Source organism: Sesamum indicum, linkage group LG13, assembly GCF_026168435.1.
Source record: "Sesamum indicum cultivar Baizhima isolate 11 linkage group LG13, ASM2616843v1, whole genome shotgun sequence".
Lineage (NCBI taxonomy): Eukaryota > Viridiplantae > Streptophyta > Magnoliopsida > Lamiales > Pedaliaceae > Sesamum > Sesamum indicum.
Genome location: NC_142669.1, coordinates 15,933,047 through 15,953,923, shown reverse-complemented (window position 1 = coordinate 15,953,923; position 20,877 = coordinate 15,933,047). Strand labels below are relative to the sequence as shown.

Below are 20,877 nucleotides of genomic sequence, written 5' to 3'. Positions count from 1 at the left end.
CACCTCCACACACACACACATACCCATACACTCCACACATACACACACCTCACACGCACACACACCCCACACTCACATACACACACAGCCCTCCCCCCACCCCAAACCCCACACATAGCCACCTACCTCCCCCACACACACACCCACCCACCCACACACACACCCCTTACACACACACACAGCCACACACACAAACACCCACCCACACACGCACACACACATGCACACACCCCACCCACCCACCCACCCACCCACCCACCCACAAGACACCACACGCACACACCCCACACACATACACGCACACACCCCACACACATACACAGACCACACCACACACGCAAACACAAACACACACACCCCACACACACATGACACGCACACAAACACACACACAAAACACACATAGGACACGCACACAAACACACACACACCCCCACCCACACACACAAACACACACACACCCCCACCCACACACACATATGCACCCACACGCACAACACCCCCCCCCCCACACACACCCCTAACACACGCACATTCACACACCTCCCCACCCACACACACACATGCACACACCCACCCACAACACACCCACACGCACCCACCCTTCCGCCCCCCCCCCCCCACACACCTACCCACCCACCCACCCACACACACAAACACCCACACGCACACACCCCACATAAATACACACACCCACCCACACCCACCCACCCACCCACACACACACATGCACACACACCCCCTCACACACACAAACACGCACACACCCCACACACACATACACGCACACACCCCACACACGCATACACACACCACACCACACACGCAAACACACACACACACACCCCACACACACAGGACACGCACACAAACACACACACACCCCACACACACAGGACACGCACACAAACACACACCACACCCCCACCCACACACACATATGCACAACACCCCCCACACACATACACACACAACACACACACACACACCCCTCACACACACACACACACACCCACACACATAAACACCCACCCACACACACACAATGCACACACCCCACCCACCCACAACACACCACACGCACCCCACCCCACACACACATACAACGCACACACCCCCACACACCCACCCCCCACACCCACACACACTCACAACACACCCCACACTCACATACACACACACACACACCAAACACACACAGGACACGCACACAAACACATACACACCCCCACCCACACACACAAACACACACACACCCCCACCCACACACACATATGCACCCACACGCACAACACCCCCCCCCCCCCACATACACACCCCTCACACACGCACACACACACCCTCCCCACCCACACACACATGCACACACCCACCCACAACACACCACACGCACCCACCCCACCCACACACACAAACACCCACCCCACACACGCAGACACACACCCATCCACACACACATACACACACCCCACCCACCCACAAGACACCACACGCACACACCCCACACACACATACACACACCACACCACACACACATACACACACCACACCACACACGCAAACACAAACACACACACCCCACACACACAAGACACGCACACAAACACACACACACCCCCACCCACACACACCCCCCACCCACACACACATAATGCACACACCCCACCCACACGCACACACCCCACACAAATACACACACCCACCCACACCCACCCCACCCCACCCACACACATGCACGCACACCCCCTCACACACACAAACACGCACCCACCCCACACACACATACACGCACACACCCCACACACGCATACACACACCACACCACACACGCAAACACACACACACACACACCCCACACACACAGGACACGCACACAAACACACACACACCCCACACACACAGGACACGCACACAAACACACACACCCCCCACCCACACACACATATGCACAACACCCCCCACACACATACACACACAACACACACACACACACCCCCTCACACACACACACACACACCCACACACATAAACACCCACCCACACACACACAATGCACACACCCCACCCACCCACAACACACCACACGCACCCCACCCCCACACACACATACAACGCACACACCCCCACACACCCACCCCCACACCCACACACATACACACACCCACCCACCCCACCCCCACACCCACAACACACGCACCCCCCACTTCCACACACACACACACACACACACCCCCATACACTCCACACACACACGCACCCACACGCACACACACCCCACACTCACATACACACACACAAATAGCCCCCCCCCCCCCACACCCCACACACCCACCCACCTCCCCTCACACACACACACACCCACACACACAAACACCCACCCACACACGCACCACACAGACTCACCCACACACACTCACCCCCACCTACACACACACATGCACACATCCCACCCACCCACACACACCACACGCACACACGCACACACCCCACACACACTTCACACGCACACACTCCACACACATACACACACCCAGCCCCCCCCCCCCCCCCACACCCACATGCGCACACACACACGCACACCCCCCACTTCCACACACACACACCCATACACTTCACACACACACACACCCCACACTCACATACACACACAGCCCTTTCTCTTCCCCCCCCCCCACACCCCACACACCCACCCAAGCCCCCCATACACACACCCACACACACACGACACGCACACAAGCACATGCACACACCCCACCCACACACACACACCACACGCACACTCCCCACAACACATACACACTCACACACCACACGCACATATTCCACACACACATACACACACCCCCCCCCCCCACACCCCACACACCCCCACATACACCAATAGTTAAATGTGTCGTTAGCAGTTGCACTTGAGTATAATTAATTTATGAAAATTAAAATAAAATAAAAAATTAAAAAATAATTTAAAAATCGGTGTTGTGGAAAACATCCACGACTCGGTTTTTTTGGTTAAAAAAATTTACTTTTTGAGTCGAGTCGTAGATATGATCCACGATTCAACATAAAAGTATTATATGTCTTATATAAATTATATTTTTATAATTTTATTTTTTTAATAATTAAAAAGTAATTAACCCATACTTGGAGGATTTTGTTTCACATTGTGTTGGGCGACAAACTTTAGTTTGACTTGAACTTTACTTTATTCGAATTAATCGCATAGAGAAGAGTTATACTTATCATATAATTAATTTACAAATTAAAATAAATATAATAACATTCTTATTTGTTATTACAATTTTGTAATAACAATTATATATATATTCTTTTACTAATTATTACTAACGAACAACTTTTATATAATTACTAAGAAAAATTATTTTTTTCGTCCAATAATTTTATCTTCTATTGAATTTAGTCATATAAATAAGCGTATTAACTAATTGGTCATGTAAATTTACAAAATGATTAACAAATTGAGTAGCAACTTTGCAGAGTATAATATGTAATTAAGTATAGTAACAAGTGGAGCTTTGGATGGGGTGAAGATTTTAGTTACCCTAAAATTGTATGAGGCAACGCGTTTGCCTGTTCTTGACTCCATCTTCTCATTCACTTTACGTCTTTCTATAAACACGCTTACAATTATTTCTTCACTTCTTAAATCATTCCTTTTTTTTTTTTTTTTGTTAAAAGTAAATTATCACAATTTACAATAACATAAATTTGGTATTGTATTTTTGAAACGTGAAGGCTAACCCAACTCGTCGTACCTAAACTTATTGACTGTAGACTCAATTCCGTGTTGAATCGGCGGGACTATAGAGGACAACGTCCTCGTTTTTTTGTAGGTATAATTTTTTTTTAATAGGGATACATTTATAGTTTTACAATGTTTTACTGAAGTTCAAATATAAATAATTGATGAATGATCTTTTATTATAATTATTCTAAATTTTTTGCTAGTAACTAATAAATCTGATGAAACAACTATGGGAGTAGGTAGAAGTGTTTTCTAGAGGGTAAATTATAATTTACCCTCCAATGATATGAGAAAAAGGTAAAAAACTCTCTGTATAAAAAAATAATAATAACAAATTATTCCCTAAGCTTTTAAAAATAAAGCAAAAAGCCCCCTGTCTGAAAAGTTGATGGGGTGGTCATTTGCTTTATTTAGCAAAATACAAGAAGATAATTTGCTAATGTTTTTATCATTTCTTTTACCACAGGTAGTAAATTGTTTTTAACCATTTTCTGGACCATATAAATCTTTTGTCCCGGGGTTACTTTTAATTTTTTGCATAAGTTTGGTTAAGTGTATATTGGTTTTCTATTATTTAATTCTGAATCAAGGTATTTGACAGGGTTAAATTCTTTGGGGATAATGCATTGTTTATTCTAAAATGATTAGCCCTAATTTGTAGCCAAATTTCCTTTTTTGACATTATAAAAGACGGAAAATTGTTCAAATCACAGGTTTGACCAAGTGGATTGCGGACTAAAATTTTGGCTTGTAGAAGCCCATGAATGCATTTTAGTCCCACTGAGAGAGAGCACATCACTCACTAATGCAGCTGATCAACACATATAAAGGGACATTTGATGTGGATTGTGGACACTCACCATTTTAATCACTTAAGAACAAGGAAAGTTCCAATCATAATCCTCTTTTTTCCTTTTTCCACACACACACACACATATATATATATATATATATTAGTACGATGAGTCCATCCAAAAACTGAAATTTAATTTTAATTTTTACTATACTAAGAGTTATAAGAGGGTGTTTTGGGAGTTTTTTTTTATATGAAAAAAGCAATTGTTTTTTCGGTAATGATAAATTTCATTAAGTAAAGGAAAAGTACAGAGTGTACAAATCAAATGGCAATTTAAGTAGGTCATGGTATCCACCATACTCTATACAAAGCGATAGTACTAATGCTATGAGGTAGTTCAACACTAAGTATACGGAGTCTAAGCTCATCAAAAATAATTCGAGCAAGGGACACTGCATTACGAAGCATCTGTTAATACCTTCATCGATTACGATAGGTAGCATTGATAACATGTTTCCCCGTCCATCTTCGTGCAGCAACCAATACATCAATGGTCCATTCTCTAGTGGTCCAAGAGAAGTAGACCTTACGTCGCAACAGTTGAGAACACTGTCTAGCATAAGGGCAACAAAAGAACAGGTGCTGGTGAGTTTCAATGATGCCACTGAAACATAATACACACTCACCATGCAGATGCTGAAGCCACAACAAATTTATCAAACATCAAGTAACTCTATTGATGGTTCATCCCAAAGCTGGAAACTAGAGCAGTCATACCCTTTCGCCAATAGATCTGCATAATGTTTTCGGAGCTTATTAGAGGCTGCAAAATATCCTTACGTACTTGGTATAATTTTTGAACTAAATCCATCAAGTCCATTTAAAATAATATTAATAACTAAATAAAATATTGAGTAAAGAAAAAGGTAACTTAATTCCTTGAATTTAAAAAATAAAAAAAGAAAGAAAGAAAAAGCAATGCAATCCTTTAAAGTGGAAAGTAGTAAATTTGCTTTTAAAAATTGTGTTAATTATATTAATACCTCGGACAATCAATTCAAATACACAAACACCTCATGTCTCCTAAAAAATTATAGCGGCATCTTATTTAATGGCAAAAATTACACAAACACATTTTAAGATACACTACCCTAACACTCCACAAGGAGGTGTACCTATAATTGTACAAAATGCAAAGATATTTGTGTATTTAAATCTAATTTTAAGAAATTTCACTATAATTCACCAGTGAAAAGAAATTCAAGAATTATTCTTTAGTGGGGTTTTGTGCCATTAGTATTTTTATAAATATGATGAAAAATAATTATTTCTATGCACTAGCAAATTATGTGATGGATAATTCATCCATGAGAATATATGTATATGTTAAGCCACATGGATAAGTAGAGTAGTGCACTATGTATTGGTTCCAAAATATGATCAACTTGAGGCTCATTTAGGTAGATTTGTGTAGTGCTTTTTGTAGTCTTTAGTGGGTGTTTGCCCACTCAAATTAGAAAAACAACAACAATGAAATTAACTATAAAAAAAAAACAGAATATAACAAAGTTTAGAGGGTTAATGGGGTTACAATGTAATTGATTGAGATGCGTACTATTGGCCTTTAGTGGTTGAAATATTGTCATTATTGGAGCACATGTCATGAGCTTATTAACACCCACAATGCCCACCAACCAACTCCATAATTAGGCAACAAATGGACTACCCAATTTCTTTTGTATTTATGGAAAGTTGTTATCCAAATTAATTTTTTTTGGGATCAAATCAACCACATAATGCGGTGTAGTTATATTTGTTATGTAATTAATTATTTTTTAAAATTGTACGTTAATAATATGATAAATATAATGTGCTTGTTATTTAAGTTAGTTCAAATATCTTATCAAATTAAAATTCAATATGAGCTGAAATTTTTTTATATTAGTGGGTTAATTACATTTACTATCCTCAAAGTATACTCAGTGTCACAAACACCTTATAATGTTTAAAACGTATCAGAAAGACCTAACTGACTTAACGCCGTTAGTAAGACTGTTAGATTGGCACAAATGTACTCTTTATGTCTATCGAAAGTATCTATTGGAATATTTTGAGCATTTTTGCCTCCTAAATTATATATATATATATATATATATATATTTGAGTTGTTACGTACACTTGCATCCAAAAAATCAAGTAAAATTATACCCGAAACACCAAGCCAACTGCTCCAAAAAAATTATAGGTTTTTTTTTCTAAATTATAAGTTTATTTTAAATTTATTAAGTTTGATTGTTACTCATTTTATAGTGTAATTTTGCTAAAAGGAGGATCGGGGAAAAGTGAAGTACCCTATCCGGATTGTAGGAAGGGGATTGGAACATTTGTGAATAGTGTAAGGATGGTAAATATAATTAACCCTATAATGATAGATAAAGTTAGTTTAATGCTTTTAGAGTTGCATCTACACTTGAAGATGGACTAAAGCTTGGAAAAAGTAGATAATTAAAAAGGGGAAAGCTTTTATTAGATTAGAAACAACTAATGAGTATTGTTTTGGTCAATTTGAGGTAAAGGGTTCTTAATGATTTTATTTTTTTGTCAATTCCAAGAAAAGGGTGTGATGTGGGGTTTTCAGTATTCAAGTGGGATGAAATCCTCTACATTATAAAAATATTTTAAAAAAGAGAATTTATGTGTTTTTATTTAGTCGAATTTAAACCAAAATCTCTAATATTTAAATCTCACTGTAAGCAACTAATTGATACATGCCTTTTATATCATCAAAACTTATAATTTAACTGGCTTAAATATTGATGAATTATAATTGAATCCGACTCAATAATTCCTAACAGTAGATTGTGAGTTCAAGCCACATATGAAAGTACTGAATTTAAACAAATCCGATGTGTCGCAAGTTTACGAATAACATGTTGGAGCTCCAATATTTTTTGAAATACTATTTATGTATTAAATGATATAATATTTTCAAAATTATGATCGACTCTCAAAGTCTGGTTACGTACTAAATTGTATGTTTTTTTTCCTTTTTTTTTTTTGTGGTAATGAAGAAGTGACGGATCAATCCATTCATTTCTTCTGGAAAACGATAATTGGTGGGCAGAAAAAAAAAAGTGGAGCAAAAAGGTAAAGTAATGCAGTAGAGGTCCCCCTCTAATAGAGGAATGAAAGATGAGTGAGACAACATAATTTGATGGACATGAAAAAGGTGGATGAAATTAGAGTGATAGTAATGGCCGAGGTTTTTTTATTTCTAGTTAAGAAAGAAAAAGAAAAGGGCTGAATTGCAACGGCATCCTTTTAAATTTGACATAATTATAAATATATTTTTATTATTTTAAAAATTATAAATATCATCTTGATATTTGATAAAATTATGTACTTTTGGATTGAGGTCTAAAATTATCAACTTTCTTTTGTTGTATCTTTTTTAAAGAAAAAAGAATTAAAAATTGTAAATAAATCGGTTAGTTGGATGAAAGAAATTATCCACTTAGATCTGAAAAAAATTAAAAATTTTAAAAGATAAACAAAAATTATAATTCATAATACACAAAGGTATTTTGATCAGTTTATCTAAGAATTTAATAAAAATTAATGTACTGGACTAATTGTTAGGAATATTGATAATTTTTTAAAAAATAAAAAAATATTTAAAATTATATTAGACTTTGAGAGAATTTGTTATAATTTACCAAAAAAAAAAAAAAAAGAAAAATCGAGAAACGAAGGCATAACATTGCCTCTGCCTTTTAGGACCAAATAATTTGACTAGCCGAAAACTCTGATCATGTTGTCTGTATGAGAGCAACTAATAAAAAGTGATTGGCCAATTTTTGGGCTTTATCGGAATTGGATGTTTTTTTTTTTTTTTAGGTTACTCATAATTGATATAATTATGTTGTTTTTGGGATGGTAGATTTGAAAGCAGGGCTTTTAGGTTTTTACCTATTGATGTTTTGAATTTATTTGGATAATTTTATGCTATAAAATATTTTAAGACTCTTCGACTCTTTCATTGAACTATATTTTATTAATTTCAAACTTATGGGATTGTTTAAAATTTTTGTATGAAATTCCTTTTCTCAAATTAAAATTATTTTATCTAAATATTACCTTAAACGATGTTTGGATTAAGTGATTTGGAGTTGAGAAATGAATGTGGAGGAAAAATTTCAAATAACTTCATACTAGATGGACTTGATCAAATCCATCACCATATTATAAAATACAGTTCAAAAAATTCAAAATTCTTTATAATATCGAATTATGTAAATAAATTCGACAAATTTATTAATTTATTTTAATATATTCTTGGTCAAGTGCTTTTGTTGAATAAAGAAACTCCCACTTATGTCCCTTCAATTTTTATTTTAAATATTAACTCAAAGGCTTTATAAACTCTTCAATTATAATTCAAATGAAGATGAAAACACCCTTACTATTTATCTACAATTCCGAAAACTTGTTGAGAATTTATGTGAACGGGTCCAACTCACTAGACTCGGATCCTCATATGGACTCTAACGTCCATTTATGGGAAATGCATACTACAATGCAGGGATTATTACATTACACTTCTTTATTTACAAATTATTTACACAAATTATTACTATTTTTTAAAATGTTATACATACATACATCAGAAATATCGACATTATTTACACAATTAATTCTTGCTTTTGAAAAAATTACACGCACACCGTCCAAAAACATCAACAATATTAGACCAACTAGACAATTGCCCTACTTTTTAATTGTCATGAGTGATTTCTGTAAATACACAACAAACATAAATTGTATAAAAATAGACAAAAGATTATCCCTAACAATATGAGTACATTTGGATATATATCGCACCCATAGTCATCCAGTCCACACGGTGCACATTGCATCTGGTGTTTCATCTTATGCCACATATTGTATAGCATGGGGTGCAAAATGTAAGGCACCATGACTTGCCCTATAAATGCACGTTTTACGTGTCATGTCAATATCCGTTTAATACTTTTCCGAGTGTGTAACTCCTCTTTCTGCATTATTGTACGACAATTACTGACTTAAATAACCAAGTATTTCTTACAGCCAACTGCAACGGCCCTAATCGTGTACTGTAGTTCAAACTGGCTCTCCAATTCCCATGACTACCTCATCCAATCGAGAGTGACTAAACTGAAAAACAGCCCGGATCATAGTTTACTGCAAATCAGTGGAGCAGAAAATCAAGTTCTCATGTATCATTACGTTTAGTATTTCTCAAGAATTCATGCACATACGTTGTCATGTACCTTTAGCTGTGGCAATGCACTATCCTAAAAGGTAGGAATAGGATGGACCATATATGTACATATATCCACATCCTTGATAATTATTTTGTTCGCTTTCTATTCAGAATAGTGGACATAGAAGCAGAATTTCGATTTCAGACAGCTGCAGCATTAGTCCCCCCCTCTGAAGACGATTGCAGAGGTTTAATTAATTTCTTGGCCATGAGCCCATGACTTTGTAGGACTTTTAGCCAGATAGTTGTGGGCTCCATTTCTTCTATCGGTATTGTCTTAAAAGGGATCCTCACAAGAGATCTAGGAAGAATTAGCGTAGCCAACCACATAGCAAAGTATTGACGGTTTTTAGTTTTATTCTACTAAAGCACATCACTAAAAAAATGGGTCTTGGTGCTTGTAAGTCGTTCAAGCTTCTAGTGTGCAGCCAATTTGGGATTTTGATTACATCAATCTTGTAAGTGACCCTAGGGTCTCAAAAGGACATTTCCTGGCCCACATTGGTGTGTGGCCAAATCTGAAGTTGAATCCATCCAAACTTTTATGTGATGAAAGAAGAAACTCTGAGCCCTATATGTCCGGGTTAAAATGCAATGGCAACGGATGAAACGCGTGGACTTGTGAGCACAAGAACACACGAAAAAAAAACGAAAAAAAAACGAAAAAAGAAAGGGTTTTTGTGCACGTTTGCATGCAACAATGGGTGTGGAGTAGTGCAATGTGGCAATTTAGAGCACATATGTGAAGAGAGCTTGGCATTGATTACCCAGTGCAATGCAGAAGTAGGTAGAGATCATGGGTTTCCAGGACCGTGTGAGGGTCTACGTGAAAGCGAGAAGCACGTTTTCTTGAGAACCTATTTGTATTCAAGCATTTAAGCAGGAGAAGTGGAATCTCTCCTGGAAAAGTCGCTAAACAGCCGCATCAACTGCTTATTTCAAGCTGATTTTTTAATTAGTTAGTTTATGCTTATCCATCTATACAATCAATGATCATAAGAGAAGGAAAGGTTGTATTTCAAGCATCCTGAACCCTACTTCTCGAGTCAAACTTATTACATGATTTTGTGTCTGAATATACCAAGTTAATAAACTGATCAGATGTGGCTGAGAATTGGATCAGATTCCAGAAAAATGTAATGGTAATTAATCACTTATGAGGGCAGAAAGTCAGGCTGACCAGAAAAAAACATTTAAGTATAGATTATTGGTTATAGTTAAAAATAAAAAGTCGTAGTAAATAGTTATAAACCCACTGAAAAAAAGAGGAATTTGACACGGATCACTCAATCGTTCCAAAGCCCGTGTTATTTAAAAAAATAACAAGGTACAAGAATTAGAAGGTAGTGTCGCAACCATCTTGTGGAACCTCAAAAAAATATTTCCACCAGCTTTCTTCGACTTATTAGAGCATCTAATTGTTCATCTACCATATGAAGTGCTCTTGGGAGGGCCAATATTGAGGGTATTGAAAATTTTTCAAACAATAAGAGAGTATTTATAATTATGCCTAACTTTAGAGAATGTCTTGTAATTTATTCTATTATTAATTTGACCATATTAAACTTGATCTCATTTTTCTTTTTCTCATATTATTATACTCCTAAAATAAATGGTATAATATGATTCTATCATAGCCCTTTGTCTTAATTTGGCAAGGGTAATAGAAAATAAGATAATTAGATTTACACTATTTGATTTGTAATTTATTTATACAAATTATTTTTGTCATGTGCAATTAGAAATTTTGGCAGTTAAAAAATAAGAATAATTTATGTAATAATATTGATATTTTTAGAGAACGTATGTATAATTTTTTACAAAATAAGAATAATTTGTATAAATAATATTAATATTTTTTATGAGTGCATATCTAATTTTTAAAAAATATAAATAATTTATATAAATAAACTATAAATTAAGAGGTGAAGATGTAATTATCGTAGAAAGATTTGTCAAAGATACACTTTTTTTCAAGATAAGGCCACGAAATTCCTCTAATAAAGACGTGAGTGAAATCCCCACTAACAAAATTTACATGATTTGAAGCAATGCAATCTACACAATCCATATGGCAAAGGTGACAGTCCAATCACACCATTATTTTGTATTCTTTATTTTTTCAAGTGAATCGCTTATAAATACTATATAAATTAGTATTTATGGCACACACTATGTAGTTTAAATTTTTTAATATTATTGAAAGTAAAATATTTATTACTTAATAAAGTATATAGAACATGATAAGTTAATATTAAATAAATAAAAAAAATAAGTAAATATCAAAAGATAATGAAGAAAGTGGAAAGTTATAAGATAAAAATAAATTAAATATTAAAAAAGAGATAAATAGATATAATAATAATTATTGAAATAAATAAATATTCACAGATTACTGATACTTGAATTTATAACCTTTTAATCATAGAATCTCAATGTTGCGGATTAAACTAAATTTAATTGGCCGATAAATGCACTATGATATGTATTATTGAAAGTGGTGGGTTTGATGATTAAGCATTGCACTAATTAGAAAAGTAAATAATAATTAGAGGCCAAAATTAGTGAACCAGCAGGAATGCTGCATCACGGAGACAACACTCCTCTACAAAATTCTTAATTATAGTCCACTAATTAGCAGGCCTTTGGATAATTACATCCTTCTTTCTAAAAATTAGTTTAATTATATTAATTTTATTTATTATGATTTGAAAAATTATATCAAGTATCTACGATGTTTATTTTTATTCAACAAATAAATACGTTATGCTTAACATACACAAAATTTGATAACATCGCAAAAAAAGTTAGAATGAAAGTTCATATTTACCATCGATTGCAAAGGTTTTGTAAATTTTTTAGGATTAATTATATTTTGCCATCCGAATTATGATCGTTTTGCACATTGACATCTATTTTTTTTTTTGTGTTAATTTATCATCTCATGTTTACGAAAATTTACACTTTGACTGTTTTGTCACCAAGTTTTTACCAAACCAACATCACATGCAATTCACATATGATATTTAAAGGTTATGTAATGTGATATTTTTCATATATGCACAACATGTGATGTTTTTTCTACAGAAAAATCAACAAAAAGAAAGCCATAAATGGCAAAGTGCAAATTTTACAAAGTTGAGATAGTATGTTGACACAAAAAAAAAATTAATGTCAAAGTGTAAAAACGGGCATAGTTTGTATAGCAAATGTAACTTACCTAATCTTTTAGTAAATAAACTTATATAAGATCTAAAAATAAAATACAATTAGGAGCTTAATTATAGACTTAATTTTTCAAAAAAAGAGTAAGAAGTGGTGGATTTAAAATCTTGACAAATTAACTCAAATATCTTCAAATTAATTATGAATATGTCGTTATTGAAATTTTATAGGTTCCACGATCATTCAAACACTTTGATAGCATATTTTCAAAATAAAATGTAATATCGTATAAACTCCAAAAAGATTTTATAAAATGTATAACTATAATTTTTCTAGAATAAATTTAATCTAACACCATCTGATTAAGGTCTTATATGTTAATATTTTCATTTATAATTTTCAATTTTCATATTCTTGAAAATACTAAAATAATATTTTTTTTAAAAATATGTTTCGACAAAAACCCTGAATTATTATTTCTTTACACACACCTACAAATACTTTTCAATAAAAAAAATTCAATCATTTGGTGTAAAATGAATAATATATTAATTTACATCACAAATAATAAAAAGTACGATATTATCGATTGATTTAAATATACTCCTTTTTTTATAGAAAAAATTGTATACGAAAATAAAAATTGAAAACTGAAATTGAAACAGAGGAAGGCTAAAAGTCGAGTAGGATTGACGACTTTTTGCTGGCCATGAACAAAGAACGCAATCTAGAAAATCTCACTTAGTAATAAAATAATGAGATAATTACATTGTTTTCTCCTAAACTTTATTCAAATTATAGATAAATTCATGTTGTTTCAAAAATTATATCAAGTATGTTTGATGTTTGTTTCTAATCAATAAATAATTTTTCATTAGTTAAAATTTATCAAATTTGTTGTATTAGCAAAAAAGTCGAACGGGAATCTATATTTACTCCCAATTTACTTATTATTGACATATTGCAAGTTAAATAATTTTTTTCTAACTGAATTACCTATACGCTAACTCACCCTCATAATTGTATTTTGGTTTAAAAAAGAAAAAAAAAAAAGAAAGATCTGTTTGACCTACAATAACTAATGAATAAATTAATCAATAGTAAATATATATATTTTTTTAATTTATTTTTTTTTTAATATCGACCAATTCGATAAATTTATACTGAAGTGATCTATTTATTAGATAAAAATAAATGTAATAATATTAGATATAATTTTTCTATCATAAAAAATTTACATATAATTGCATCAAACTTTACGAGAGTACGGTGTAATAATTCCAAAAATAAATTGATTTTTCTTTAAGGTTTTTGAATGTGATGGAGTCTGTCGTGGTCATTGGTTACTGTCTGCTCAGTGGATAAATAGCGTACGACATACAAGTAGCGATTTACACAAGAAATCTCGAACTAATGATGAAACGCACTTTCAGAAATAAGACAAAAGGTCTAAAGTTCAAAAGATGTTATTAGTGATGGGTTTGAAGTCAAATAACGTATTCATTGATTTTTTTTTCTTTAATTAATATTTTTATGGAAGTGAACAAATTAACATATTAATCCAAATGGAATAATGAATATCGAAGCATTTCTTTGGACAATTTGTCTTTTTTTTTTTTTTTTGGTGATGGAACGGATAATTATATGATTATATTAATATTTTAATAAATTAAATACATCAACTAATTCAATATATTAATATAATATAAAAGTTAAATAAATTATATTAAACTCATATAAAGTCAAATAAATATGCACATTTAGTGATATTCGAACTTATTTATAATACCCCAATCTCAATTATTAAACTAAGACATCATTGATGGGCGATTTTTTTTATCATTATCAATGGTACAAAAAATTCGACAAATGCCGAATAATTTTGAATTTTTTTTTTTTTTTTGGGGAAATCATATATTACTGCATCCATGACATTTAACAGATACATATATTATGTATATAAAAATTATAATATTTATTTTATAAAAAAAGATTTAGGACATATTAAAACTTTCAGATGAAAAAAGGTTATTCAAAATCCATTGTAATTATTCAGACTCCTACTTATAAAACTAACCCATCATTATTACATTATTATGAGCCTATGAGGCATAAGGTGGATTGAAATATTAACTCAGATAGAAATTAATCAAATTCGAACTAATAATATAACAAATAGGGATACTTACGTTGCGCTCCTTGAGGTTTAATACATTTACATGTAGTCCCTCTATTTTTTTACTTGTCTACAATAATAATAATTATTAATTAACTATACATATAGTTGACATATATCAATTGGTAATAATTGAAATTTATAACATAATTATAACCAATTCAATCAAAAATAAAATAAAATAAAATAATCCCTCCATTGTGTAGACTTTTTAAAAACAAATCAATCACAATTAATCATTATCTTAATCACTGGAATACCTTTTTTCTAAAAAAAAAAAACTTAATAATCAATATTAAATATGTAGGATTAATCAAAAACTACCATAAAAACACAAATGAATACTATTAAGTAGAATATTCCAGATATAGAATTCGTAACCATAACTATGAGATTTCAACTTCGCCAACTAAACCAAACCTCGTCGACCCTCAATTATAATAGACTTGGTCACGAATTATTCAAATTAAATGGACTTCGACTAAACTTATTTTCGAACCTCAATATCACAAAGGAATCTGCAAGCAAGTTCGATCTAAATAGCCAAACAAACATTTTAGCTAAGTTATTACCATCCGAACGACGGTACGCCATTCTACTTGCGCTTCTATTGAAATTTAATGCAATATTATTTCAACCAAGTTGCAATTATCGAATGCTCAAACCTGTCATAGAGATTAAAGTTTCAGACAACCACACGGCATCCGGTTTGTGCTTCAACTCAAATTCAAATGAGTTCCAGGGAACAAATAACACAATACATAATTGCAGTAGTCGACAATTCAAACAAGAGTACAACATATATGACAGAGGTATTAGATCACACACATTCATGAATACATAGTACGACATGGACTTCACAAACAAAAGCATTCAGTATAACTAGCAGGCCAACTACAAACACGTAGATTATGAAAAATATAGAAAGAAGACACAGAATGCAAGCAAAACGAGATAAAATGACCAGATGCACCGGAAAACATGATACGGGACTTGATCAGAAGCCACTGTGATGGATCTTTCCACTCTCAACCATGCAAACAGAAAACAATCACCCACAGCGGACAGCTAGTTCCTGTTCTTGGATTTCTCCACGGCCCTGGGAGCTGTAAACCAGAATATGTAAAATAAGAACTGTCTGATTATCATTTATTGTTTAAAAACGGGGGGGCGGGGGGGCGCTTCGCATTATTTAAGCCCATATTTAGAACAGAAACAGCACGAACATTTCACTGAATTTTTCAGTTGTTTCACTTTACTAATGTTGGGTTGGGGGTTGTCCCTTCTGTTTTGTGATTTCTTAATAGGTACACTAGAAGAAAATTTACTAGTGGCTACAACTTCATTGTTTCCGGACTAAAATCATGGGAAATTATTATTAATAATCATAGTCACAAAAGCATAGATTATCCATCATGGAAACTTTTTTTGCCATAGCTATGAGCCCTGACAAATGTTTTTGCCATGGCTATTAACGATGACAAATGTTTTAGCGACATTCGCAAAAACTTCGACCAACAACCAGTGCGTGGCCGTGGTCAATAACTATTTACTACGGCTATTTATAATTGCCATGGTTATACTAGTAGAAGGAAGAATCATTTAATACTTAATATCTTAAACATGCACCGGGCGTGGCGCAACCAGTATGATTTTCTTTCTTTCTTTCTTTTTGGCCAAGACCTCTTGTTCGGTGTGACGCTCATACCATGTTGAATGATTACCTCTGGGCTCTGATACTATGTTAAATTACTACCTTGTGTAAAAACTTAAAAGAAGAATCATTTCATATCTAATATCACTAACACGGCCCCTATAAACTGTGGTATACTCTTCTTACTTCCAAGATATAAAACAATATCGCAGGTCAAAGTCCTAGTCTAGATGATAGTCACTTTATTCAATTTTATGCATACACAGTCAGTTCTGTATTGGAATTGGTCCATTCTTATACTTATCGAGCATCGAGATATGTTACATAGAGAAGACATAATAACAATTTTGCCTAGCCCCAAATAAGAATTCCCACAAAACAAATACTTTTACCACTGTGCAGCTTTCATCTAGCAAGCAAGCTACAAAAGCAGTTCATAAAAGATCATAAAATTAAAGCAAACGTCATACAATCATACATCAATAAACTGCTCACCTAATCCAATAGCATCGGAGCCTTTCATGATTTTGAGCCTCTTGCACGAGTCGATGAACATCCTAAAAAAGCCGCATGAATCAGTTAGATGAAAATTGAAGAATGTTGTGTAGTAGAAAATCTCCGGTTGATCAAGCATTGGAGCATATTGCACTCAAGTAACTTAACCATCCAAGAATGTAAGATCCAGCGTTTTCAAGCACATAAAATTAGACATATGACAGTATGCAAGAAATCATCAACGACCGACGCCTACAGATTCTAATGATTCATTTTAGAAAAGGCAATGTTCTCTTCAGTTTTTCAGCAAGAAAGAAACAACAAAATTGAAAAGCAATACGCTGCATAAATAGCCAATTCAGGTATACATTATGAACCCGTAAGAGAAGGAACAAAATGGTTATGACCAGCAGAAAATTCCTTAATACACTGTCCAGTTAGAGTAACAAGAAATTGAAAAAAAAAAAAAGAAAGAAAGAAAAGAAAAACTCATTCATAATCTTTGCTATGTGGTGTTGTTTTGATAAGAATTAATAGAATTAAATTGTTAAAAAATGTTTTGACATCAGCATGGCTTGATCTCTTTCAAGAAGATGAGAATACATAGAACGAAATAGAGCAAAACAATTTTATATAGAGCACAATCTTTTATATCATTGAGTTCCTACATCGATTGCAATCATTCTTGTCTAGCTTGTCCCTCAATGTTTACCGGTCCAGGTTTAGTTTGATTTCAAATTGGTCTATGCATCTTATTCAACTTCAGTCTGAAATATTGGGCAACTCAGCAGTTCTTTGTCATGGAAACCATAAAATTCAAATAAACTAACCACTGCAGGATGGAAGAATTAACAGAATTGTACATAAATGTTGAGAAGAATCTTTTTTTCCAAGTGTCTTTGGCAATGGGGGCTTGTATGTCCAATTCACAAAGTTTCTCACTTTGTCAATAATTACAAATTTACGAAGATAAGATATTTCGGGGTGCATGGATGACCTCAAAAATGAAATATTCGTCTATGGTTATCAATACTGGTAAACTCAAAACAACAAAGCAGATTCTGTTTATCTTACTACTTTCTTTTAGCAGTAATGCATAGAAGCGAAGCAATTACAGACATGAAATGAAGAACGAAAGCTTACTCCCACGGGACGTCTCCAACAAGCATCCAGTCACCGTCCTTATCCTCATATGTCAACACATATTCTGATCCATGCAGAAGATCTCTCAACTTGCTCTCGCTGAGCATTTCCCTGCTCGGAGCACCCTGCGGTCCACATTGTCCTGCAACGAGCATAATGTTAAGAACATAAAGGTTAAAGACTTAAAGAAATCTAGAACCGAAGAGCACCTTACCTAAGGTAAAACAGCTGAACATTTTCTCAAGGGCAGAAGAAAGTTCTTGATATGTAGAGTATGTTCTGAGATCCACCTTTCTCAGATAAGGAGCACCATCCATACTGACCTTGACAAAAAGAGCACCAGGACCCGGTTTACCGTCAACTTCATCATTGTTCTTTGAGGTTGTGGCAAGAGAATTCTTCCTGAAAGATCTGATTGGTGGCCAACCAACAACCTGTGCCCTGCAAGAAACAACAAAAAACCCAAACAGTTGCAAGTCTCCAAATACTAAAAGTGAACTAGTTCGACCATAATCATTTCCTCATTGATCCTCCTTTGGAGCTTCTGCACTTACTTAGAAGCAGGTGGGCTGTTGGTGTTAGAACCATTCATCTTGTTACTGCATTCCTTTGGTGTTTTTGCAGGAACCTCAGTCTTAACAGATGGCTGAGTCCCAGATGACCTGTTGGAAAGCATTACACTAATTCCAGCATTACCAGCTAACTTTGTTTGTCCAGAATCAGAACCTGCAGGATTAAACATCCAGCTTCCATCATTAAACACGGTACTCTTAGATTCTGAAAATCCATCCACAGTGTCTGAGAATCCTCTTTTGTTTCCAGAAACAACTGTCTTCTGTGACAATAAGATTCCATCCTTGGAAGGAATCAGTGGAAACAATTGCTTCTCATCAAGCTTGCTGGGGCTTAGCAGGGTAAAGTCTGATTCTCGTTCGGGGGATTGAGAGCCAGGAAGACCAAGCCTCAATTCTGTCGCCTTCAGATTTAAATTACTCTTCTTTTCCTCAGGCACACTCGAGACTGCAGAGCTGTCTACCGACGAACAATCAGACAATCCCAAGTAATTACGTTCTTTCAACCCCAACCCATTCTGAGCAACACGGTCAGCAGATGCTGAAGAAGCCATCAAGGAAACATTACACTGACTTTGCCCCTCAACCCCCAATAGCGGCGGCGATATCAAGCGTGGGATCGTACAATAATGTATAAATCTGCGAAATCAGGGGAGTCGCTAAACTGGCTCAGAACCCATCAACAAAGCATATCATAGTACTAACTGACTGATAGCACAGAAGAACTAATATTAAAACACAGCAATTCTACAGAAAATCTATAAAAAGAATTCTAGTCATGTTCTAGGCACACAACCACGAACAGAACAGGCAGTGATCATCAGAACATCACAACTTCAAGAAGGAAAAACAAAAGGAATAGCATAACTAAAAAAAAATTATTTGTACAGTTGGCACAAGTATTCATAGCCACCCATTAAACAAGAAGATACTTATTGCACGCATCGGTAAGTTAATATGACAACAGGCATTTCAATCAACATAAAAACGTATCAAGCACACACACACACACAAATGGAAGAAAATAGGAAGAGGGTTTTGTACTGGGGGGGGGGGGGGGAGAAAAAAAGGACCAACCAACAACTCCCTACAAATATACAATTTTTTGGACAAACAAGACGCGGATGCAGACAGCCACACAAGAATGTGAAAAGGGAGCAGTAAAAGAAAAGTTCATCTACGGGAATTTTTTCATCAAAATAGGAACTTTTCAACTTTTGCATGGGAAAAATTGAATAAAATGGAACGAAAATACAAAGAAAGATATAAATATTTACCTCTGGAGGAACCATAATCACCTAGAAAGAACCCATTGGAAAGAAAAACCAGAAGACAAATATTAAAAAAGACAGAAAAATGTAAATGCAGAAACATTTTGACAGTACAAATATGAAGAAGATCCACACTGCTGGGCATAAAACTATACGCATATACTAAAACAAAGTTGAGAACCCATAAATCATTGAAAACAAATTTACAAGATCTCAGCTTAATTTCAGCAATATCAAGCTCGAGAAAAAGAAAAAAAAAAGAAAAAACAGAATATTTTCTTCGGCAAAACTTTACATGCATAAGAAGATAAGAACATACCTGAAAGATTAACTTCGTACAGGAGCAGTGGCAAGAAACTCAAAAGAAAGATGAGGATTAGAGCTTTGAGTAACTGTAGAAAAAGCAGGAAACGCAAAGCAGAGAGAATTTTTAAGGTCCCTCCATTTAAGCAGAAAGCTAAAAACAAAACTCACAAAAGCAAAAGAGAGAGAGAGAGGGGTTTCTTTTGTTTTTTGTTTGGCCGAGAAACTCTCAAAGCT

At 34.7% G+C, this 20,877-nt stretch overlaps 1 protein-coding gene across 1 annotated transcript; it reads right to left on the bottom strand.

Moving 5' to 3' along the window:
• Positions 1-15,938: 15,938 nt before the first annotated feature.
• LOC105158554 (auxin-responsive protein IAA8) lies at positions 15,939-20,877 on the bottom strand. Its single transcript, XM_011075339.3, has 6 exons — positions 20,657-20,877; positions 19,049-19,705; positions 18,709-18,935; positions 18,495-18,636; positions 17,352-17,413; positions 15,939-16,308 (listed from the first exon to the last, which is right to left on the bottom strand). Exons 2-6 carry the CDS (start codon positions 19,618-19,620, stop codon positions 16,271-16,273), a joined length of 1,041 nt encoding a protein of 346 aa, XP_011073641.1. The 5' UTR covers positions 19,621-19,705; positions 20,657-20,877; the 3' UTR covers positions 15,939-16,270.

Coding starts and splice junctions, on each gene's coding strand:
- LOC105158554 (XM_011075339.3), bottom strand. CDS start 19,620: ATGGCTTCTTCAGCATCTGCTGACCGTGTTGCTCAGAATGGGTTGGGG. Junction 18,936..19,048: donor AACAGCCCACCTGCTTCTAA/GTAAGTGCAGAA, acceptor TGTTTCTTGCAG/GGCACAGGTTGTTGGTTGGC. Junction 16,309..17,351: donor CTCCGATGCTATTGGATTAG/GTGAGCAGTTTA, acceptor TCTGGTTTACAG/CTCCCAGGGCCGTGGAGAAA.